At 42.0% G+C, this 25,955-nt stretch overlaps 2 protein-coding genes across 4 annotated transcripts in view; both read left to right on the top strand.

Moving 5' to 3' along the window:
• LOC121541957 (calcium/calmodulin-dependent protein kinase type II subunit alpha-like) overlaps positions 1 to 25,955 on the top strand; it is a 43,071-nt gene that overhangs the window by 14,301 nt on the left and 2,815 nt on the right. The window lies entirely within an intron of this gene.
• On the top strand, positions 7,098 to 11,508 carry LOC123484108 (hepatocyte cell adhesion molecule-like). 3 transcript variants are annotated; one of them, XM_045214121.1, is made up of 7 exons: positions 7,098 to 7,121; positions 8,242 to 8,278; positions 9,390 to 9,452; positions 9,840 to 10,172; positions 10,414 to 10,671; positions 10,777 to 10,908; positions 11,025 to 11,508. In XM_045214121.1, exons 3-7 carry the CDS (start codon positions 9,401 to 9,403, stop codon positions 11,171 to 11,173), a joined length of 924 nt encoding a protein of 307 aa, XP_045070056.1. In that variant the 5' UTR covers positions 7,098 to 7,121; positions 8,242 to 8,278; positions 9,390 to 9,400; the 3' UTR covers positions 11,174 to 11,508. The 3 variants fall into 3 exon arrangements, with proteins under 3 accessions (XP_045070056.1, XP_045070055.1, XP_045070057.1); XM_045214120.1 differs by lacking the exon at positions 7,098 to 7,121 and having other exon boundaries at positions 8,150 to 8,278; XM_045214122.1 differs by lacking the exons at positions 7,098 to 7,121; positions 8,242 to 8,278 and having other exon boundaries at positions 9,330 to 9,452.

Raw genomic sequence — 25,955 nt, 5'->3', positions numbered from 1 at the left:
AACAAAGACAATATGAAGGGACAATATGACTGGAGGAGATGAAACAAGGAGGGTGTGGCTGATTCCATCATCAACAGTCCATTGGAAGTCGAGACTACAGGGAGATGAAGTGTAGTGGACTACATTCCAGTGTCTGCAATGAAATATAGACATGTGTAATACATAATTGTGTAATAGCCTCAGGGATTAATTTTGTAGAATGATGTTTGATGTTATTGAATACATGTGAGGATCTTAGATGTTTTTGTTTATTTCGTGAATGTTTAGGGACAGAGAGGCTAGGAAGGGAGAGTTTCACTGTACGGTCCAATGGGTTGACCAGCCTTACAGTGGATGTTTTTGGATAGGATTTTGTTTGCAGGGGCTTACATGTGTATTTAATTGCATCATACTTTCAAATGCATTTACATTGGTTATGAGGTTATCTGGAGTACCGAGGTGGTTGCCTCGGGCAGAGGGACCGTGGGAGAATTTTACTGTCTTGATTGATGGATGGATATCTGAAAAGATGGCTGCCGGACAGTTTTTCGCTCTTACACTCCATAGAGATTTGTTCATATTTCATAGTAATGTATTCACACTTCATAAACAGTTATTTCATAAGAAAGGTATTTACACTCTAGAGAAGAATGTTTTTGGTTTAATGTTAAAGATACTCAATAAGATAAATTGTTACTAGTCATAATCCTATTCTGTTTGTTTTCGAGACGTTTAGTTCGTCTCGAAGGGGGGAATATCGTATCTGAAGATTATGCCTTTGTTAAATGTTTTTCATGAAGAAATGGAATGTTGGTTGTGTTAGTATCAAGAGGGAATGTTTTGGGTGTGACGTCACATACAACAGACCGGAAGTGTCTTGTAGACAGGGGAGACTGGGGATTGGCCAGAAGAGGGAGCTTCATTGTTTATAAATAGGGGGGTTAAACGAAGAAGAAAACAGAGCGAGCAGCCATTCGGAGGCGTCGCTCCCCGGGTGTCATGTCACCTGTCATTTATGCTGTAACCTCGTGATTTTAATAAAAGCCTCTAACACGATGCAGCATAACGGACTCTTTGTTGACAGCAATAATGGCCACCATTCATCCGATACGACAAGGGCAAAGTATGGTTTCCTCTGTTGTCTATGTTAAATGTGCTCTTGAGGCGCCATGATCATGTGGTAGTGGATTATCAATCTGGAATACACCATAAGATATTCATTATCAAAAAGAACATTTCACGCTTAGTGAATGCTTTCCCACATCTCATGATGCAATGTGTTTCAAGTTAACAAACACAGATATATTGGCATTATAATTCCCCTTCAAGGATACATGGTACATCTTTAATGTTTAAATCATAGCTTTCATGTCCGAGTTCAGAGAATAAACTGTACGGCTGTGTGCAGCTGTAAGGTATACTGTAAGTCTAACTGAATAAAAAAAGTGGACGTTAATGCGATTTGCTTGTGAAGGAGTTGAGAGGAGGCGTAAACTGATTTCAAGTAAAGAGATGAGATGTGGTGGGCAGGAGGGCTCAAGGTTCCTCAGGCAGGACGGTGGGCATCCCTCTGTGTCCCCACGCAGCCGGATGGTCACCCACCGGTGTCACTCAGAGAGACGTCTCACTCAAACCCTCCTGCTCTGGAGTTCAGCTGGGGTCAGAGGTGGAGAATAGAGGTTAAGTGACTTCATTCAAAAACAAATAGTAGGGAATAAGAGAGATGAAATAGAAAGATTGAAAACTGACCCTTATTACAGAAGCCCATGCCTGTACAGCTACAGAATCTCTGGCATTGAGTACTAGAAGGTCTTCATGAAATTGCTACATCTCCCACCCGATGGCAGTCCTACATGAAATTGCTACATCTCCCACCTGATGGCAGGCCTTCATGAAATTCCTACATCTCCCACCAGATGGCAGGACTGATCTGAGCTGAGTGTCTCCAGTATAGAGAGTAAAGGAGAGGTGAGGAGACACTCACCAGACTGGCTTACTTGGTGATGGCGGAGGGTGATCCAGAGCGGTGGAAGTGGACTATCTGCCACTTGCCGTCACGGCGATGCCAGATGTGTGTCTCCTCAGACTGGGCGGTGCGCAGCATGCTGTTGGTGTTGATATACTGTGTGATACGGATGTACGCGATGCAAGCAGCTTCCTCCCCGACCAGGTGGATGTGGGGGTTCAGGATGGTGGTGTGGACAGGCTTACTGTTCTTAGACCACACTGGGGGAGGAGTAGCATACACACAAGACAACAGTCAGTCAATTAATAAGTCATTCTATAACTGCAGGAGTTTTCACACCGGTTTATGATTAGGTATGCTATATTCTTAAAATCAAATAAAATGTTATCTGTCACATGCGCCGAATACAACAGGTTTAGACTTTACAGTGACATTTTTACTTACGAGCCCATTTCCAACAATTCACAGTTAAAATGTAAGACAAATATTAGCTAAATTAAAAGAAAGTAGTGAGACAATAAAAACAATGAGGCTATATACTAGGAGTACCAGTACTGAGTCAATGTGCAGGGTACGAGGTAGTAATGAGGCTATATACCAGGAGTACCAGTACTGAGTCAATGTGCAGGGTACGAGGTAGTAAGGAGGCTATATACTAGGAGTACCAGTACTGAGCGTGACAGTACCGTGCGGACTCCGACCGCGCCTACACCCCAAATAGGGGAGGGCTGGGTGGGTGTTGCTCCTCGGAGGCGGCTCCGGCTCCGGGCTTGACCACCACCCTTCTTCAATCCCCCCGTAGCGCCCCCGGTCCGATCTGACCCAGCTGGTAGGATCTGGACTGACGACGCGCACCCCTGGCTTGGCGCGTGAGGCAGGAACGGACCGGACCTGGCTGACGATATGCACCCTAGACTTGATGCGTGGAGCCGGAACGGGCCTCACCAGGCTGACGACTCGCATCCCTGGCTTGGTGCGAGTAGCAGGAATGGGCTGGATCAGGCTGACGGCTCGCACCCTTGGCTTGGTGCGAGTAGCAGGGACGAGCTGAACCAGGCTGACGACTCGCACCCTTGGCTTGGTGCGAGTAGCATGAACGGGCTGGACCAGGCCGACGACTGCGTACCCCTGGCTTGGTGCGAGTAGCAGGAACGGGCTGGACCAGGCTGACGACTTCGCACCCTTGGCTTGGTGCGAGTAGCAGGAACGGGCTGGACCAGGCCGGCGACGCACACCGTAGGCTTTGTGCGTGGAGCAGGGACAGGCCGGGCTGGGCTGGCGACGCACACCGTAGGCTTTGTGCGTGGAGCAGGAACAGGCCGGGTCGGCTGGCGACGCACACCGTAGGCTTTGTGCGTGGAGCAGGGACAGGCCGGGCTGGGCTGGCGATGCACACCGTAGGCTTTGTGCGTGGAGCAGGAACAGGCCGGGCTGGGCTGGCGACGCACACCGTAGGCTTTGTGCGTGGAGCAGGAACAGGCCGGGCTGGGCTGGCGACGCACACCGTAGGCTTTGTGCGTGGAGCAGGAACAGGCCGGGCTGGGCTGGCGACGCACACCGTAGGCTTTGTGCGTGGAGCAGGGACAGGCCGGGCTGGGCTGGCGACGCACACCGTAGGCTTTGTGCGTGGAGCAGGAACAGGCCGGGCTGGGCTGGCGACGCACACCGTAGGCTTTGTGCGTGGCGCAGGAACAGGCCGGGCTGGGCTGGCGACGCACACCGTAAACCTAGTGCGTGGAGCAGGAACCGGCCGGGCAGGGCTGGCGACGCACACCGCAGGCTTAGTGCGTGGAACAGGAACCGGCCGGGCTGGACTGGCGACGCACACCGTAAACCTAGTGCGTGGAGCAGGAACCGGCCGGGCAGGGCTGGCGACGCACACCGCAGGCTTAGTGCGTGGAACAGGAACCGGCCGGGCTGGACTGGCGACACACACCGTGGGCTTGGTGCGTGGAGTAGGAACAGGCCGGTCCGTACTGGGAACACACACCACTGGCCTTAACCGGGGATCAGGAATGGGCCGGACCGGACTGGTAACACACCTCAGTCTCTCACGCCGTGCCTCAACTACTTCCCTCCCTCTACTCGCCAATGGCTCCCGTAATCCGGTAGCCTTCTCTCCACGTCTCCCTGTGGCAGCCTCCTGCTGCCCAGCCGCCCAAGCCATGTGCCCCCCAAAAAACTTTTTGGGGTTGCCTCTCGTCCTTCCGACGATGGCCCTGCTGACGCCGTTGCTCCTCTCTCAGTCGCCTCTCCACTGTTTTACTCCATGGCCGGCGATCCATCCCATCCAGGATCTCCTCCCAAGTCCAAGACCCTTTACCATCCAAAATCTCCTCCCATGTCCAGACCCTTGGCTCCTGGACACGCTGCTTGGTCCTGGTACGGTGGGTTTTTCTGTCACGATCGTCGTAAAGGAGAGTAGACCAAGGCGCAGCGTGTGAAACGAACATGACTTTATTTAATTAAAGTACTAAATACAAACAAAACACGACTCGTGAAGTCCACGGTTACACTGACCGAATAAGGAACAAAAACCCACAACACTAAGGTGAACACTGACAGTATAAATATGGCTCCCAATCAGAGATAACGAGCCGACAGCTGACACTCGTTACCACTGATTGGGAGTCACACGACCAAACAAGGAAACACAACCAAATACAACACAACCAATACCAAACACAACCAAATGAACACACCCTGGCTCAAAATACACAGTCCCGGAGCCAGAGCGTGACAGTAGTATATGGGGCTTTGGAGACAAAACGGATGGCACTGTGATAGACTACATCCAATTTGCTGAGTAGAGTGTTGGAGGCTATTTTGTAAAGGACATCGCCGAAGTCAAGGATCGGTAGGATAGTCAGTTTTACGAGGGCATGTTTGGCAGCATGAGTGAAGGAGGCTTTGTTGCGAAATAGGAAACCGATTCTAGATTTAACTTTGGATTGGAGATTCTTAATGTGAGTCTGGAAGGAGAGTTTACAGTCTAACCAGACACCTAGATATTTGTAGTTGTCCACATACTCTAGGTCAGACCCGTCGAGAGTAGTGATTCTAGTCGGGTGGGCGGGTGCAAGCAGTGTTTGGTTGAAGAGCATGCATTTAGTTTTACTAGTGTTTAAGAGCAGTTGGAGGCTACTGAAGGAGTGTTGTATGGCATTGAAGCTCGTTTGGAGGTTTGTTAACACAGTGTCCAATGAAGGGCCAGATGTATACAAAATGGTGTCGTCTGCGTAGAGGTGGATCTGAGAGTCACCAGCAGCAAGAGCGACGTCATTGATATACACAGAGAAAATAGTCATATATATCAACACCAACGGCATGCCCCGCACTGCCCAGTCTGAGGAGACACGAATCTGGCATCGCCGTGACGGCAAGTGGCAGATAGTCCACTTCCACCGCTCTGGATCACCCTCCGCCATCACCAAGTAAGCCAGTCTGGTGAGTGTCTCCTCACCTCTCCTTTAATCTCTATACTGGAGACACTCAGCTCAGATCAGTCCTGCCATCTGGTGGGAGATGTAGGAATTTCATGAAGGCCTGCCATCAGGTGGGAGATGTAGCAATTTCATGTAGGACTGCCATCGGGTGGGAGATGTAGCAATTTCATGAAGACCTTCTAGTACTCAATGCCAGAGATTCTGTAGCTGTACAGGCATGGGCTTCTGTAATAAGGGTCAGTTTTCAATCTTTCTATTTCATCTCTCTTTTTCCCTACTATTTGTTTTTGAATGAAGTCAGTTAACCTCTCGTCTCCACCTCTGACCCCAGCTGAACTCCAGAGCAGGAGGGTTTGAGTGAGACGTCTCTCTGAGTGAAACCGGTGGGTGACCAGCCGGCTGCGTGGGGACACAGAGGGATGCCCACCGACTAGCCTGAGTACGAACAAGCTTACCCTCCCACCCGGCCGCCCACATCTCAACTCTTTACTTGAAATCAGTTTACGCCTCCTCTCAACTCTGTAAGAAGCAAATCGCATTAATGTCCAACCCCGCCCCCTCGACCAAAAAACACCACAGCACCACCCCTAATCATCTTCCCATCCTCTAAAGCACTTGCAGTAATGGACACCTCCAGTTTTCTTACACTTTAGCATTAAATTCAGTTAGGATTACAGTACACCACACCGCTGCACACAGCCATACTGTTTATTCTCTGAACTCGGACATGAAAGCTATGATTGAAACATTAAAGATGTACCGTGTATCGTTGAAGGGGAATTATAAGGCCAAAATATCTATATGTTTGTTAACTTGAAACACATTGGATCATGAGATGTGGGCAAGCATTTACAAAGCGTGAAATGTTATTTTTGATTCTGAACGTCTTATGGTGTGTTCCAGATTGATAATCCACTACCACATGATCATGGCGCCTCAAGAGCACATTTAATGTAGACAACAGAGGAAACCATACTTTCCCCTCACAGGTTTAAAGATTAAATGGCTGACTGTTGGTCAATCACACTTTACTATTTCCCCCCTTACTAGCTCTGACTTTGCTGATAGCTACATTATTGAAGAAGAAATAACTTACTATGGCTGTGATATGTGGTTGTCCCACCTAGCTATCTGAAGATTAATGCACTAACTGTAAGTCACTCTGGATAAGAGCGTCTGCTAAATGACTATAATGTAAAAAGGCCATTGAGTGAGATCTATTTCCTCAAAGCAGTATGGCATTTCTCTTCAAATTGCTCCATCCATTGAGCATGGCGAGTTTCATATGCCGTTCCGACACACCACTGTTGTACTGCGCCGTTATTTGCCTGTTTGTAGCCCTCCTGTTAGCTTGCACAAACAATTTTTTCCATTCTCCTTCCACCTCTCTCATCAAGCTCTGTTTTCGCCCACAGGACTGCCGCTGACTGGATATTTTTGGTTTGTCGCAACGTTCTCTGTAAAACCCTAGACACTGCCGTTCATAAAAAGCCCAAGAGGGCGGCCGTTTCTGAGATACTGGATCCGGCATGCATGGCACCGACGATTATACCAGATCAAAGTTGCTTAGGTCACTCGTTTTGCCCATTCTGATTTTCAATCGGACAGTAACTGAATGCCTCAATGCCTGTCTGCCTGCTTCATATAGCAAGCCATGGCCAAGTGAGTCACTGTCTGTAGGAGCGATACAGTATCATGAACAGGGGGTGGTGTACCTAATAAACTGTCCGGTGAGTGTGTAAATTAACAGTATTCCGCTTCTTCTTCTCCAAAAGTCAGGGATACCACAAAACCTAACTTTGTACTTGGCATAGGCTTGCATTAAGTTGTATTGTTAATTTGCATTAAACTAGTTTCATTTGTGTTTTGTTTCATTTGTGTTTGTCTAAACAAAATAGTCCTCAAGATACCTTACTTAAGAGGACATTACTAATTAGTAGTAATGGACATATATTTACATTTTTAGATCTGCTTTTACGTCTTGACTGACTTTTGTGTTCTTGTGTGGAAGCTATACATAAACTGTGTGTAAACTGCCCAATGCCTTAAGAGATACAGGCACCACAATTTGACAATGGTTGCAACACGGTCTCAGAGTATTTCGTATTAATCTGTATGTAAATCCAAGACACTCCATTTATTTGTATATGTTACGTTTGGCATGGTTACATAAAACAGATGGTTACTTAAGGCAAAACATTTAAGTAGGGTAGTTGGTCGGGGTGGATGGGTTGCGAGTTCGAATCTCATCACGGATCTCAAATCTCATCACAGACAACGTTACAATTTTTGTTAATTAGAAACTTTTCAACTACTTACTACTATGTAGCTACTTTGCACCTACTTAGCATGTTACCTAACCCTTCCCCTAACCTTAACCCTTTAAGTTAACCCTTCCCCTAACCCTAACCCTAACCTTAACCCTAACCACTAACCATAACCCCTAGCCTAGCTAACGTTAGCAGCTAGCTAGAATCAGTAACATATAATACTTTCTTCAAATTTGTAACATATTGTGTGTTTTATAAATTCTTAACATATTATAAGTTTTGCAAATTCGTAACATATCATATGAAATGGGTGCTGAAGATCCAAAAATGTATACATACCATATGATACGTAACATATCATACTAAATGAGTGTCTCTGATTTACATGCAGAGTAATATGAAATTCTCTGAGACCACGTTGATAGTCTAGTCAACTGGCTAGTGTGAGTGGATGTCAAACATCACAAACTGTTGTTCAAATAGTTTTCACACTGTTGAAGAGAGGACTGAGATGAGATGAAAGCTATGTGAAGAGCATAATACTTTACTACAGTAAATACATTTAGTTCTTTTTCTCCAGGAAATCTGGACTTTAGATTGCTGCAATTTCGACTTTGGTGAGTGAATCTGGTCAGTTTATTTATATGTTTTTTCTTTATTAAATTAGTTTTAAGGTTACTGCAAGAGTTATATATGTTGATTGATACTTGAGGAAACGACCAGTCTTTTTACAATTAATTTATGATAATGTAGGCTCCAGGCTACAATAAATTGCATGCAATTGATCATATTTTGTGAATATAATAGTAAATTATATGGTTGAACACATTGTATATGAATGCTTTGCTGGTTTGCCCGGCCACAATAGTCCTGGACTAAAAAGCGATTTCAATAGACATTCTTTATTGATCATGTTTTTTAGTTGAGGACTAGGCTTAATCTCTGTCCGGGAAACTGGTCCATAACGTATTAACCATCCCAAAGGTACCATTACTAATAAAACCAATCTTTACAACAACAAAAAACGGTAAAAGTTAATGAGTTTTTATATTTTACTATTATTTTTTTTACCCAAAAAACAAACAACATTAGGACCTATTGTCAGGATCTCTACAATGATATTGATAATGGTTGTAATGGATCAAATAATTTAATCAACTCAAAAATCTAATACAATTTGATTTGTCACTTGCGACGAATACAACCTTACCGTGAAATGCTTACTTACAAGCCCTTAATCAACATTGCAGATTTAAAAAAAAAAGTAAGTAAGAAAATGTTTGCTAAAATAAAAACGTCAATAATAGTTTCATGCTTTTTACTATGTTTATTCCATTGCAGTAAATAAGGGTTCAAGTTAGTGACCTTTTAATTGCGATCCTTGGGTTATGTTTTAGATGTACAATTTTCACTGCTCATCCATCTCACCTTTGGACAATCCTCATTAAATAATATGGTAGTAAATGCCTAACAACAAGTTAACTGGAATAAATTATACTGTTTGCAAGCAGGCACAGTATACTTGTGGTTTGCTGTTCACACCAGGCATGCACTGCTTACAAAAGTGTAAAAGTCTGTCACCCTGACAAACAAGCACGTTGTCTTGTCTACAAGCTTCTCTTTCATTTGTAGAGTATCAGCACATTATGATCCGTTCACGTCAATTCACACAGTTTTGATGGTACTGCTCCTGTGAGACTTCTGCTAAATGTCACTTGTCTTGTGCAGGCTGAAGAGAAATGGATCCTCTGATTACTATAGTTCTGGTGGTGACAGCAGCAGCAGCACAAGGTGAGACATGATATAACACAGAACAGAGTATAAGGCCTAGCCAATACTTAATAAGACACTAACAACAATGATGCTAATTGTTGAACATGTTCTGCTTATTCAAATTTACATTTATTTGCTTCTATAGTTACCAAATGTAAAAATAAATTTAAAAAAAGCCCCAAAAAAGCCCAAATCTATAAGAGTGGGTCCACTAAAAACAAGTGTTAAATAAATAATTAAAACTGAGATATATAAAATATTTGCTTTGCATGAATGTGATTATATTGTATTGTGCTTTTGTTATATTTTCATTAAGAAATATTTCCACTTGAATGCACCTTCAGACTTACATTTATGCAACACAGACATACACTTACATACTGACCTAAGATCATTGCTCCACAGTTAGTGCCATGGTCTGTAATCTCTCTCAAGGGAATGGAACTCACCAATGCTATGGGGCTTTGGGAGAATCGTTGTCCTTACACTTTGGTTCACACATTAGCAATGAACAAATAAACTTGAAGAAAGGTGATAAACGTGTTCTAAACTTCAAAACTGGAGAAGACTGGCGATCTAAATTGCCTCAGGATTATATGAATCGTTCTGAGTTCATTAATAATGGAACATTCAGACTGGACAGAGTTATAGAGGACGACTCTGGAGATTACCAATTGGAAATACATAATTCAGAGGGAACAATGATGCTCAGAGTCAACATGCTACTGGTGATACAAGGTAGGAACCTTTTTTTTTTTTATTCGACCTAAATACTTCACGCATCCTTTTTCCTCCTGGTGAGGGAGATTTCTGAAAGGTCACCAGGGTGTCAGTACTTCAATAGGTTTATAATGTAGGACTTGGCAGCAGTAGTACAACACAGAGAGTATATTGTTACATCATACAATACTTTAGATATAATGTTTGCATTAATCAGAGTTAGGGTATTTGAGTTATCTCTTGTGTTTGTGTCTGTCAGCCCCGGTGTCAGAGCCAGTGTTGTCTCACCTCTGTCTGCCTCATGGAGAGACCGTGGTCACATGCTCTTCAGAGGGAGATGGTCTTCAGTACAGCTGGACCCTGAACGGCCAGAATCTGACCAGGAGTGTAGCCTATGACCACTACCAGAACAGTGTCATCATACTGAAGAGTGATGTGACAGGAACCCTGACCTGTACGGTTCAGAATAAAGTTAGCAGCAGCAACTCTACTATTGATCTCCCCTTGGCCTGCCCAGGTAATCTCAGGACAGTTGACTTAATTCCCACTTTTTGAATTAAGAGTACAACTCTGTTTCATTTGCATGGTCAACAAGTGTTGTGTCCTGATGTTTTCTTTCTAGTTGTCTCTTCCCAGTTTCCTTTTGTAGCTGTGCCAGTGGCTCTGACTGTTGGAACTTTCACATTACTTCTTGCACTGTTTGTCGGTATTAACCATCTATGCAAGAAACGAAGATCCAGATTTGATACTTCAGGTAAAATGTAAAAAGTAATTTAGTTTCTCGTCCAGAACGTACATTTGAAATGTTGAATAAACATGACATTTTGATTCATGTCCAGATTGTACAACAGCTTTCCTTTCATTTTTCAGAAAACGGTTATGAGGGTGTTGTATACACTGTTGTGAAAAAAGGCAAGCAAAGAAATCCAGCAAGGAAGCAGAGGCCCCCAGCCACAGAGATGGTGGAGTATGGACAGATCAAAATGGCTGTGAACCCGGATGTGACAGCCAGCCCATAGACTCAAGGGTAGACATTTTATCCACATGTAGCTTTATAAAGCAGATATAAGACAAGGGTTGACTGAACATTATGTGGATGCATTGATTGAGTAGATCAGACAGACCATCAAACTTAAAGACTAGTGCCAAATCAACACAACAAGATGACATCATGCATCGTCCAACGAATGCAAGGAAGATGCACTGCATGTAGTTTTGAGTTTGTTAACATAAATAATAATCTAATTTTGAATTGTGAACATTTCCTTCAAACTGAGCTGCAATATCATACTGTAAATGTAATGCTTTCTTTCTTTTGAGGCATCCATGTTGTTGTACCAATGTTTATTTGTGTTCAAATGTTATATAATATATTGTTAATGAGGGGCTGTAAATAAATATACTATCTTTTACATTGTTTAAAGTATTTAGAGCTATTCATGTGCAGTGGCGGCTGGTGAAAAATATTCTCGGTGGGGCTGTGCCATACTTTTTTTTCCTGTAACCATCGCGATATATTTTAACACAAACTGCAGGACAGCAGTGCTCAGTGAAACATTCAGTAATTATTTAATGCCAATATTAAAAAGTTGAGGCATTCTTACACAAAAAACATATTACACAAACCCAAGCCTTTCATTTGCATTTAAAGTGAACTTTTCACCATTGGTAGTAAACAGGCAACGCAACAGGCATGCTGTCAGAACAGAGTGGAAAGTGGACAATAACATGAAATTATTATAAAGTTTATAGGAAATCTTACACTGTATGAAAGGATGTATAATATAGAAATGGATATCAAGTGGATGAACTCAAACCTTTGACTGGAAGAATAGCATACAGTATTTTATGATCATACTAAATGTGACTAATTGTTAATGTGCTCCAGAACTGCAACAATTAATTGATACAAAACAACATATATACAGTAATATTAGCAAAGACACTATTAAGACTTTCTAGAGTACCATATATAACTGGATTTTTTATGCTAAGGTCAACTATATACAAAGAAACATGCGGCCAGAGCTGCTCTGTGTGTGTGTGTCTGTCATCTTATTTGTACAGGAATTTTGCCCGTCTGTCCTTCTGAGTGGCAAACCTCTCAATGACCCTTTGATTAAAGTCAGGAATGTCCCTGACAAGTTTCTTCTCCATGGAGAGCATGGCCAGAGCGTTCAGGCGATCCTGTGTCATGCTGTTTCTCAGGAAGGTCTTGATCCTTTTCAGTGTAGAGAAGCACCTTTCTGACTCAGCAGTTGTCATGGGTGTGGTGATGAGGATCTTGAGGAGGCTGGCAGTCTCTGTGAAAGTGCTCTGAAGGTTGTTCTCCATGAAGAACTGGTACAGGGGCACTGCACCACTACAAGCCTTGAACTCACTGTTCTCATAGATGAGGGACAGTTTGGTTTTGAGCTTGGCCTTGTTCAACATGGGGTACGCCTCCACGGTTGTTTCAAGCGCTGTATCGGGGAACTTCACACTGTGTTGTGGGGAACAACTCTCCGTGCAATAGTGTTGCGCTGATGAGGTGCTGGGTGAAGGAGAACCTCTCTTTGGCATGACTCAGGATGGTATCACATACCTGTAAAAGATACATCATCAGCTTTAATTTGCAATTAAGCTATTTTGATGCAAGTGATCCTGACTGACACATGCCTATGTCCAACTCAAGTATATGATTACCAAGGTGCTGATTGTTCAGGGTTTTGGCTACATACTACCAGGCCTGAAAAAAGTTCTAGGTGGGAAACACTGACAATTACATCACAACTTACCTCTATAGCCAACCTCTGTTGTTCTCCTGGTCCCAGCATCCTCCGTCGCTTGATGGGCTGTTGCTGCTCGTCAGATGCGCTGTCCCCACACAAAGAGGGAATTGAGGCCCTGGGTCCAAAAAATAAAGTTTAATTTGATAACTTGCAATCAGACTTCTTAACTCACTGTAATTCCCCCTCAACACACAACCAGTGACTTATATATATATATATAGACAGACAGACAGACAGACAGACAGACAGACAGACAGACAGACAGACAGTGTGTATATACACACAAACTATGTCTAGTAACTGCTTTTAACCTGTGATGTACATAATTAACTGATGTTATTACGTTTTAAAGCCTTTTTCTATTACATTTGTGAGAGGGATGCAACATAATTTTGTTCTGCTGTTCACTTAGCAATAAAGTTAATATTCAATAACAACTAGGCCTCTTCTAGAAATTGACCTGGTGGACACCTGAATAATTATTACAAACTGTGTAGTACTTTCCTGCATTATTATCAACGTCTGATTGTGTCTTCTCTTTCCTTTTAAAATACTAAAACAAATATAATTGTGACGGCTCTATGATAATCACTCACACAAGCACCAACTGGCAGTGGGTGGAAAGCGTCAGTCGTCTCGTCAGCTTGAATGGCGATAAAATCAGCACTCTTTACTTCCTCCAGGATGTAATCCTTAAGCATTGACAGCATACAGTCCAACAGCTCGTTCTGTATCGTCTTTGACGTGCCCTTAAAAACGGTAGCTGTCTTCAGGTGCTCCTCCAGCACACTGTCGAGGAGGCAACAAAATCCACTAAGCCCCGGAAAATGCCGGGGTTGTCTGAGGAGTCAGTCTCCTCGTGCCCACGCAAGGCCAACTCAAAAGCCCCACAGAACTTCACACAATCGATAATTTTGGATAGAATGTGCCTGTTTTTATCCACCTCCTCATTGTGTTTCCTCACCGCAATCCTGTGGCCGTCATCCAGCTGCGTAGCAATGTTCACCCTTCCTAATACAGCTAGCTTTACAGAGTTGTCCATGTGTGCCCTGGTGTTCTCATGTTTCTTTACCTTCTCTGACAGGTGCTTCATATCCCTCACTCCGGTACCTGTCCATGCTGAATCTGACCCCCGTCGTTTTAAAAAGCAAGCACGGAAAGCAAAATAAAGCATTAGCATCAGTGCACCCAGCTAGCCAAGCCTTCCTGGTGTACCAGCTACGGGAGAAGCCGCGCATATACTGCTTCCCTTTCTCGCTAGCCTGCTGTCTGATTGAGAGGTCAGGTTGATCTGGGCCCAGCTCTTTCACCCGAACTTTCTCTGACAAAGTTCTCCTCTCAAAACGGATCTTGGAGGAGAGATTTCACCCGAGTTAGGGTTGGGTCTTGGAGGAGTAACGTTTGCGTTCGCCATTGTTGTCTAGTAAAAATGGCGTCACTGGACCCCCGGTCCTTATTTTATCAGGGGGCGAGCTTGGGGCGGTAAAATAATCGCCCTCCTTGGATTCGATTTAAGATCGCTTATTGACTACATTTTATGTCATACATTCATATCTTAAATTAGCAATTGGCTTAACTGCTACGTAGACCCGCCTCCTCGGGGCACTTTCTGTATCGCCCAGAGCTGACGAGGCGTTTGACAGGCAGAGGAAAGGTTGCGAATATGATTTTCTATCATATCTTACACATATTACTGTGTGCATTCCATATTTCAAACACACAAATATTGACATACTGATGTTTTTATTATTATTATTATTATTATTTTTTATTTTTTATTTTTTAAAATAATTTTATTTAAGGGGCGCGCCTAGCGCCCTCTATCGGCCAGCCGCCACTGTTCATGTGTGATTTCTTACATATATTGTTGCAGTGATAATTCAAAACAATTATATTGGTAAGAGAATGAAAGATAAGACAAAACTGTATTTAGTTGTATGTATGAAACAAAGTTGTGGAAACTTAAGAAATCAAGTTAAGTTGACAAAATTTAACTTTTTAAGACAATGGGTTAAATCATATTTTTAAGATGTTTACTCGACAATGTAATGACTTTTGTATGATCTGTTATGGAGGTGTGAGGACCCCCGGTGACACATCAGAGAGCACCATCAATGTAAAGTATTGGACAGTTTGAATGTGAAACTTCAAAGTGCACAATATTTAATTGAATCAGTCCTTTTGAACCAGTCAATGTCTCCCTGTGAAAATGTATCTGTATAATAATAAGATGATTGAATGTGATGACCCACAACAGATAATTGAGGAAGACGATCGTTTTTTCTATAATCATACACTTATATTGCTAATATATTGCTATTTCAGATATCAGATATTACAGTATTACTATTCCTCTTCCTGCTTCAGTGCTGCTGACACTTACAGATGGTCCAAAAATCCCTTGTTCTCATCAAACTACATGAAGGAAAATGGTAGTGAATGATAACTCACAATGTGTAATAAGTTACAACTTCTGTTTTTGCAAACAGTTACTTGTGGTTGGGTGTTCACACCAAGCAACGTGTGACATAAAGAAGTGTTCTCTACCTGACACGCCAGTAAGTTGTCTTGTCAACAAGCCTGTCTTTCATTTATAGTGCATCATAAAATGCAATGTATACATTTTTACATTAATCCTGTGGCTTAATTCACTCTTCTTGTGCAGGCAGAAAATAAATGATCCCCTTGGTAATTTGAGTTCTGTTGGCCAAAGCAGCAGCACAAGGTAAGACATTATATTACAAAGATTATAATGAAATCTATTGTATTGAACATGAGCTCAGCTATGGTAGGATCCAAAAAGGAAATCGCAAAAAAAATGGTAATCGTTGAAAATGTTCTGTGAATACCAATTGACATTTATTAGTCAGTTACTGTAGAAAATCCCCTCTCTTAGCCTCCATTCAAAGACACTAGCTATGAGACACTTTCCACTAGCAGAGAGCAGAGGTAATGGGGGGGATGGAATTTCCATTGTTTACAGCTACTCTGCCCCCCAACTTTCACACCCTTGCTCCTGGAACATTCCGTTGCTAGGGGCAACTCTGCTGAGCAACTCAACTGACAGGGGTCAGCCAATCACAGGCCCTATCTGGTGGGGTAACAGGCCCCTTTCCTGCCTGTTTCTTTAGTTGAGCTTAGTGTTGCAGAGAGATAGGCATGTGCACAGATATGGGTCTACCTGTGCCCAAGCACCTGCCCCTTTGTCCTCCCACTTACCAAGTGCCCTTTTGTTGGCACTATCCTAAATTAGCCATGGATGGAGATAGGGATTTACTTCATTCTGCGTACTGGCCAATGATTAACTTAGGCATGACATGCCAGCAACAAACGCTGACACTTCATATCCAAGTATATCTGACCAAATTATGAAAGACAAGCATTGTAATTTTGAATTCCGTAAAGTAAGTGTGGAAGAGGTGAAAAATGTGTTATTGTCGATCAACAATGACAAGCCACCGGGGTCTGACAACTTGGATGGAAAAATACTGAGGATAATAGCGGACGATATTGCCACTCCTATTTGCCATATCTTCAATTTAAGCCTACCAGAAAGTGTGTGCCCTCAGGACTGGAGGGAAGCAAAAGTTATTTCCCTACCTAAGAATAGTAAAGCCCCCTTAAATGGCTCAAATAGCCAACAAATCAGCCTGTTACCAACCCTTAGTAAACGTTTGGGAAAAATTGTGTTTGATCAGATAAAATGCTATTTCACTTTCAACAAATTGACAACAGACTTTCAGCACGCTTATATGGAAGGACATTCAACAAGCACAGCACTTACACAAATGACTGATGATTGGCTGAGAGAAATTGATTATAAAAAAGATTGTGGGGGCTGTTTTGTTAGACTTTAGTGTGGCCTTTGACATTATCGATCATAGTCTGTTGCTGAAAAAACTGTATGTGTTCTGGCTTTACACCCCCTGCTATATTGTGGATAAAGAGTTTCCTGTCTAACAGAACACAGAGGGTGTTCTTTAATGGAAGCCTCTCCAACAAAATATTTCAAAAACTAAAAGCTTTGTATTTGGGACAAATCCTTTACTAAACCCTATACCTAAACTAAATCTTGTAATGAATAATGTGGAAATTGAGCAAGTTGAGGAGACTAAATTGCTTGGAGTAACCCCTGGATTGTAAACTGTCATGGTCAAAACATATTGATACAACAGTAGCTAGGATGGGGAGAAGTCTGTCTATAATAAAGCGCTGCTCTGCATTCTTAACAGCACTATCAACAAGGCAGGTCATAGTGGTAGCAGGTCATAGTGGTCGTGTGGTCAGGTGCCAGAAAGAGGGATTCACAGTCCCCAAGTCAAGAACAGACTATGGGAGGCGCACAGTACATTTGTACATTTTACATTTTAGTAATTTAACAGACGCTCTTATCCAGAGCGACTTACAGTTAGTGCATACACTTTTCATACAGTACTACATAGAGCCATGACTACATGGAACTCTATTCCACATCAAGTAACTCATGACAGCAGTAAAATTAGATTAAAAAAACAGATAAAAATACACCTTATGGAACAGCAGGGACTGTGAAGCAACACAAACATAGACACATGCATACAAACACACGATAACATACGCACTATACACACGTACACATGGATTTTGTGTTATAGATATGTGGTAGTAGAGTAGAGAGAGGCCTGAGGGCACACACTTGTTGTGAAATCTGTTCTAAATGTATTGTAATGTTTTTAAAATGTATAACTGCCTTAATTTTGCTGGACCCAAGGAAGAGTAGCTGCTGCCTTGGCAACAGCTAATGGGGATCCATAATGAATACAACTACAAAAGATTATAACGGCGATTCTGATCCAACCATTAATTCATACATTGTTGTGCCCCTGGTCTGAGAGGATGGAAGTTCAGTACGTAGCTAGATGTAGAAGGCTAATGTTAACTAGCTAACGTTGTCCATGAATGGAAGTTAGGCTAGCGAGCAAGCCTTTTAGCCAGGTGACCTAGGACAACAAAACATAAGAACGTGTACTGTATGACAGAGTTATAGAACGTTTCCTCAACATGAAAGAGAGGAGGATGGCCTTGGTGTTTCTCTACAAGTAGGGTGAGTCAACATATTTTTCTACTTGTAAGAACAAGCGCGCGCACACACACACACACACACACACAGACAGAAATTAGAACCATCAACAGCCACATCATATTTAGTTTTCCCCAGTGATTTTAAACACACACCGCTACTGCCCCTACCCCGTCCGTTGGTCTGCCCGGTATGAAGCTCACGTGCACTCGGTTGTGCCATTATCACAGTCTGCCCTGCAGGGTATGGAGATTGCGCATGCCCAGTATCCAAACATGCATGGTTTGAGATGCAACCGGTCAAGTGTGTGTAGCGAGCTACTGTTTAAATATCAACAGTACTGCCACAGCAGCATAAGATTTGATTAACACATTTGATTTATGCTACATCATCATCAATATTCGCTCTGGTTGGCTGATAGCCTATGTGCAGCAGCACTTCATTATTTATTTCCTTATAGAATCATAGCCGTGGGAAGGGTGCTGGAGATGCTGCAGCACCCCAGACACCCCTGATCAATTAAAATAAATTACCAAAGTTATAGAATTACTGCTGTCTGTTCAGAAATCAATGAAATCATTCAGAAGAGCCTAGTACACCATGTGTAGGCCTATAATTTAGCCACAAAGGATCAATAGCTTCTTTAATAAAAATAGCCCATCTATATAGTGTGTGTAGCATGATAACTAGGCATAGCCTATAGTCAGGAACGCACAGCAAATCTGTCAGTGAACAGCAAGCAGACAAAACAGACCTTTCGCAATTATTTCAAATACAATCGTGGGAAAAACACAGGTTGGAAAGCAACCCACTAGACACAGACGTCAATTCAATGTATATTCCACCTTGGTTGAAACAACGTTGATTAAACCAGTGTGTGCCCCATGAGATGGCTCATGAGATGGCTGAAAAGAGAGAAGACTCTAGTCAGTCTGCTGTAGGCTACCAACATATGTTATCAACTTCCAAATAGGCCTATTGAGTGAACATTGTTAGCACATGATAGCAAAATGTGTAGAACAGCAGGAAACTTGCTTAAAACTGCTACATTTTCTCAGAGGAAATGGGACTTGAAATGCGGTAGTCCGGCCCCGCTCATATTGCACAATGCGTGTCTCCACACACCTAGTCCTAGGCTATTAATGGATTCAAGACAAGGTCGTTTTCATTGATCTCAGATTCTCAGTGTCAAAGCAGCCTGTTTCGATCATTTGTGCGGTATTCAAAAATATTCTGCCAGTCTCCAGTCATGTAAAATGAAGTAGAATTACCCTAGGCTACTAAAAACCTTCCCCATGTGTACAACTTCTGTAAAGGCTTTTCCTCTCCTTCTCTTTGCCTCTACGAGAATGCCATGATATGCATGCAATGCTTTATTATAAAGGTGCAATTAATTTTTCATGCGTTACAGTACCTCAGAGTTCAGTTGATGTATAGTTAATCTGTAAATAGGTTCTTATTACTATGTTAGTAGATGCTTATACATACTTATTTCACTGTATATATGGTAGTAATTCATGCCTGGGTACTAGCCATTTTACTTACTCCTGTTTATCTGGACATCATGGCATCATTTATGTGTGTCTTAGCTATTCAGACCATGAGGTAAAATCTCTCCCCATTAGTTACTCTGGGTCAAGATGGCTGCCAGCCAGTCATTGTTCACCCTCACCCAAAATGGCCAGCCTATGACGTCATCATGCCCCTGTCACTTGCTAGCCACATCCAAAATGTCTGCAAGTTTACATATTAGCATTCTAGCATGCTACCGCTAACCCTTAGCCCCACTAGCGGCTACCTGTACTGCACATGGGGTTTACACAGCTCTGGCCTAATATCCTAGCGTGATAGGCCCAATTGTTTATAATATGTTCTACTACCCACAGCCTCTTGGTCTGCTAGCCTAGCATGCTAGCCTTCCTTGTGTATACTGTCTGCTACTACTAGCCCATGGCCATCTTAGCGTGCTAGCCCACTGTTATGTATATACTGCTCTGTGTGTGATATTTTGGTCCATTGCTACTAGCATCCATGTAGGTTTAGTGGGAGGTGGTCAAAAATAGGGAAGGGTTGTGTGGTTTTTGGGGGGCACTGGTGAGGGTAGTGTTGATGATCACAAGTTTACTGGAGAACGGAGACCAAGTAGAGACTTTCGGACAAGGTGGATAATTGTATAATATAAGGCAGTTTATTCAGAGGTAAAGATATCTGTAAATCGCGTGCACGGACCCGTTCGTCAACCTCGTAGGGAGATATCTGAGAGCGAGCGAGCCCCTAAACATTGTGTGCTGACATTTTATACAATAAAATAAAGTAGGTTGATTCTAGTAGTTCTGATCTTCTGATTGGTCCTGATGAGTTGGTCGAGGTCACCTCCATTGCATTGGCTCTGAGTCGGGTTCTCTGTCTTCAGATGTTCAGCCTAAGAGAAGGGGGTTTTTGTGTGTGTGTGTGCTTAACAATGATGATGTGTGTGTGTGTGTGTGTGCGTGTGTGTATGTGTGTGTGTGTGTGTGTGTGTGTGTGTATGTGTGTGTATGTTTAACAATGATGATGTGTGTGTGTGTGTGCGTGTGTGTATGTGTGTGTGTGTGTGTGTGTGTGTATGTGTGTGTATGTTTAACAATGATGATGTGTGTGTGTGTGTGTGTGTGTGTGTGTGTGTATATGTGTGTGTGTGTGTGTGTGTGTGTGTGTATGTGTGTGTATGTTTAACAATGATGATGTGTGTGTGTGTGTGCGTGTGTGTATGTGTGTGTGTGTGTGTGTGTGTGTATGTGTGTGTATGTTTAACAATGATGATGTGTGTGTGTGTGTGTGTGTGTGTATATGTGTGTGTGTGGGGGGTGTGTGTGTGTATGTCCTCAGAGCAAGAAGTCGTGAGTTGGGAGAACTGAGAGACCTATGGCGTGGGTGTTGTCCATAGCCACCTGCTGATAAGGCCGACAAGATAGAAGTCTTTGTGCATTGTATTAAATACAAAGGCCCAACACAAGATGGGTCATGCACAAGATTTTAGTCAGACCAAGCTATAACATTATATATATTTACTACGACAGTAGTGCGTTTTTTCCCTGGTTTTACAGTCACTCTTTTGCAGGTTTTACTATATAAAATGATTGAACATACAGTGTACTTACTTTGCATAAAACTAAAGTGACATCATACAAACAAATACTTAAAAACAAGCCATAGAAAGTTGGTTGCAATTTCAATTTAATCCTCCAGAAACGACAGAACAAATAATGCAACAAATATTGTGGTTAAATTCAAATATACTAATTGACAAAAAACCTTTATTTTTTGACAGAATGTTTAAAAAAGGTATAATACTTTTAGCAAAAATGTTTATTTTTAATTCACAATCTGTAAAAGCAATGAGAGTAGAAAGGTTCAGAACTTTTGTAAAACATCACAGTACGGTTGAAATATATATGGCAAATAGAAATCCTATATGGATGGTGTTAAGAGATAGATGGGAGGTATTGAATAGAGTTGAAGGATGGGACTAATAACAAATAACAACAAATAATAACAAAGATAGCTAATAATGTAAGCATACTGTGTCCATAATAAGTATATAGGTTGTATGTTGGGAGCTTTTGGGAAAGAGCACAGTTAGAAAGATATGGCATATAGAAACAAACCGGATGGACATCATGAAAATGATCGGAGAGGTTGAGAGTAGAAGAAGTTCAGGAGTAAAATATATATATATATATATATATATAATAGAATTATTGTAAAATTAACTGTGTCCATAAAGTGTAGATAATAAGTATAGACCGGAAGTAGAGGCCTGGGCATTGATGTTCACTAATTTACTCCAAGTAGGGAAAGGATGGCGGGGTTGAAAAGTAATAAAGGGGAGTATATATATAAAAAACATGGGGGATTGGAAGTGATGCAGACAATTACATTGATAGAAGATACAATCTATCTGCAATATTAAGCTGATCCATCCCCCAGAAAAAAAAATAAGAAAAAAAATACTTAAAGTAGTCATAAGGAAACATAACTAGGAAGACACTGATGTTGTAGGAAGAGTAACATTATGGGCATTTAGGTTAAAACATGTGCTTATACTGTGAGTCTAATTATTGACCTTTCGGTTGTTGTCTGGAAGCTATAAATGAAAGGTGTGTCAGCTGACCACTGCATGTCTTAAGATAGAGTGTGGTCACTGAGCGGAGGTCAAACTAACATCACAAACTGTAGTTCAAAGTGTATTCATATTGTAGAGGAGAGGACTTATGATAGATAGGTGGAGATCATATCATTTCTAAAATACATCTAGAGCATTTGTCATCCATTTAGTTCAAGGAATAGTCAACTTTGGTAAGTGAGTTTCATACACTTATATTGCTAATGTATTGCCGTTACAGCTATCAGCTTTTTAAAAATCCTTTATTTAAAGATGCACTATGCAGAAATTGCACCGTCATTTACTGGACGCTAAAATTCTAATGGTTAGTCTAATTTCAGTTTGTGCCAAAACAAGCATTTTTTTATTTCACCTATATTTAACCAGGTAAGCCAGTTGAGAACAGGTTCTCATTTACAACTGCGACCTGGCCAAGATAAAGCAAAGTAGTGCAATAAAAACAACACAGAGTTACATATGGGGTAAAAAAAAAAACATAAAAAGTCAGAAATACAACAGAAAATATATATACAGTGTGTGCAAATGTAGCAAGTTATGGAGGTAAGGCAATAAATAGGCTATAGTGCAAAATAATTACAATTAGTATTAACACTGGAATGATAGATGTGCAAGAGATGATATGCAAATAGAGATACTGGGGTGCAAATGAGCAAAATAAATAACAATATGGGGATGAGGTAGTTGGGTGGGCTAATTTCAGATGGGCTGTGTACAGGTGCAGTGATCGGTAAGGTGCTCTGACAACTAATGCTTAAAGTTAGTGAGGGAGATAAGAGTCTCCAGCTTCAGAGGTTTTTGTAATTCGTTCCAGTCATTGGCAGCAGAGAACTGGAAGGAATGGCGGCCAAAGGAGGTGTTGGCTTTGGGGATGACCAGTGAGATATACCTGCTGGAGCGCATACTACGGGTGGGTGTTGCTATGGTGACCAATGAGCTAAGATAAGGCGGGGATTTGCCTAGCAGTGATTTATAGATGGCCTGGAGCCAGTGGGTTTGGCGACGAATATGTAGTGAGGACCAGCCAACAAGAGCGTACAGGCCACAGTGGTGGGTAGTATATGGGGCTTTGGTGACAAAACGGATGGCACTGTGATAGACTACATCCAATTTGCTGAGTAGAGTGTTGGAGGCTATTTTGTAAATGACATCGCCGAAGTCAAGGATCGGTAGGATAGTCAGTTTTACGAGGGCATGTTTGGCAGCATGAGTGAAGGAGGCTTTGTTGCGAAATAGGAAGCCGATTCTAGATGTAACTTTGGATTGGAGATGCTTAATGTGAGTCTGGAAGGTATTTGTAGTTGTCCACATACTCTAGGTCAGACCCGTCGAGAGTAGTGATTCTAGTCGGGTGGGCAGGTGCCAGCAGCGTTCGATTGAAGAGCATGCATTTAGTTTTACTAGTGTTTAAGAGCAGTTGGAGGCTACTGAAGGAGTGTTGTATGGGCAAGTTGCAGCGGAGGGTGCAGAGCTGGTAGCCGGGATAGTGATAGCCAGGTGGAAAGCATGGCCAGCCGTAGCAAAATGCTTGTTGAAATTCTCGATTTTTGTAGATTTATCGGTGGTGATAGTGTTTCCTAGCCTCAGTGCATATATGTATATATATATATATATATATATATATATATATATATATATATATATATATATATATTAAAAACACAACCCTACAAATATATTATATATATATAGTGTATATAGTGTATATAGTGTAAATAGTGTAGAGAATCATTGTACCATCCATACCACTGTTAAATATATTTTAAATAACCATGAATATTGTATTTTCAGCTATTTGAAGCTGGTGTACAAAACCGAAAGAAAAAGACGCAAAAACTGAACTTAAAAATGGGAAGCATAGAAATAGCTCATATAGAACCAATCTACTGTTTCTTATAGTTGCTTTCAATGAGAATGACAGATCTATAACTCACATCTCTATGTGAATTTTGTTGGTTCCCTAAAAAGTTACATATTGCAGCTTTAACCAGAGATGTCAAATTGAGATTCACATCTCTTTTTCAAGTGACCCTGGCCAAGAAAGCTGCAGACATAGAGTTAGACATGAATGAAACAAAACACAACACAACATATGACATAAAATTGAAGTTTAAAAAAACTGTGGAAAACGAATAAGATAACTTAAAAGAGCAGGTTTCTGAGAAAAATGCAGTATACATTTTCCTCTTCCTGCTTCAGTGCTGCTGACACTTACAGATGGTCCAAAAATCTCTAGTTCTCATCAAACTACATGAAGGAAAATCGTAGTGAATACCTTACAATGTGTAATAAATTACATCTGTTTTTGCAAACAGGTACTTGTGGTTGGGTGTTCACACCAAGCAACGTGTGACATAAAGAAGTGTTCTCTTCCTGACACGCCAGTAAGTTGTCTTGTCAACAAGCCTGTCTTTCATTTATAGTGCATCATCATTCTCTGCTGCTATGTATACCATTCTATATCAATCCTGTATCTTAATTCACCCTTCTTGTGCAGGCAGAAGATAAATGATACCCCTGATAATAATAGTTCTGGTGGACACATCAGAGCTGTTTTCTTCAACATACACAATATTGCAGGAAAAGTATTCCCACATGCAACAAGTAAACAGCAGAAGGTTATGCATAGAAGCAGACACACACTCACGTGAGTATGTACTGTAATGATCCACTACATTCATGTCACACCTCACCAGAATACTCTTCTTCCTTTAGATGAGTTTACTCAGGTTACAGTAAAGTTAGTAGCAGAAGTGCTTCTTTCAGGAAAGAGGAAAGAGTCATCATGACATCTGTTCAGACCAGATGCATTCTCAAAACGTCTGTATAGCTCACTCATATGATTGAGGCCCATTTGTTTTCCATCTTGACTGGTTGCATCACCTCTTGGTATGGGAACTGCTTGGCATCCGACCGTAAGGCTACAGAGGGTAGAGTGTACGGCCCAGTATATAACTCGGGCTGAGCTCCCTGCTATCCAGGACCTCTATACCAGGAGGTGTCAGATGAAGGCCCGAATAAATATGTCAAAGACTCCAGCCACCCACACACACACACACACACACACACACACACACACACACACACACACACACACACACACACACACACACACACACACACACACACACATTGGATCAGTACTGGTACTCCTAGTATATAGCCTCAATACTACCTCGTACCCTGCACATTGACTCAGTACTGCTACTCCTAGTATATAACCTCATTACTACCTCGTACCTGCACATTGACTCAGTACAGGTACTCATAGTATATAGCCTCATTACTACCTCGTACCTAAACATTGACTCAGTACTGGTACTCCTAGTATATAGCCTCATTACTACCTCGTACCTGCACATTGACTCAGTACTGGTACTCCTGGTATATAGCCTCATTACTACCTCGTACCCTGCACATTGACTCAGTACTGGTACTCCTGGGATATAGCCTCATTACTACCTCGTACCCTGCACATTGACTCAGTACTGGTACTCCTGGGATATAGCCTCATTACTACCTCATACCCTGCACATTGACTCAGTACTGGTACTCCTAGTATATAGCATCATTACTACCTCGTACCTTAAACATTGACTAAGTACTGGTACTCCTAGTATATAGCCTCATTACTACCTTGTACCCTGCACATTGACTCAGTACTGGTACTCCTAGTATATAGCCTCATTACTACCTTGTACCCTGCACATTGACTCAGTACTGGTACTCCTAGTATATACCCTCATTACTACATCGTAACCCTGCACATTGACTCAGTACTGGTACTCCTAGTATATAGCCTCATTACT

This window comes from Coregonus clupeaformis, unplaced genomic scaffold, assembly GCF_020615455.1.
Source record: "Coregonus clupeaformis isolate EN_2021a unplaced genomic scaffold, ASM2061545v1 scaf0199, whole genome shotgun sequence".
Taxonomy (NCBI): Eukaryota; Metazoa; Chordata; class Actinopteri; order Salmoniformes; family Salmonidae; genus Coregonus; species Coregonus clupeaformis.
This window is presented reverse-complemented; position numbering and strand designations above follow the sequence as displayed.

What these genes read in the sequence shown, in the direction of transcription:
- LOC123484108 (XM_045214121.1), top strand. Translation starts at nt 9,401, where the DNA reads ATGGATCCTCTGATTACTATAGTTCTGGTGGTGACAGCAGCAGCAGCA. An exon ending in GACAGCAGCAGCAGCACAAG is followed by an intron (nt 9,453 to 9,839) that starts GTGAGACATGAT and finishes ATTGCTCCACAG; the next exon opens with TTAGTGCCATGGTCTGTAAT. An exon ending in TCTCCCCTTGGCCTGCCCAG is followed by an intron (nt 10,672 to 10,776) that starts GTAATCTCAGGA and finishes TTTTCTTTCTAG; the next exon opens with TTGTCTCTTCCCAGTTTCCT.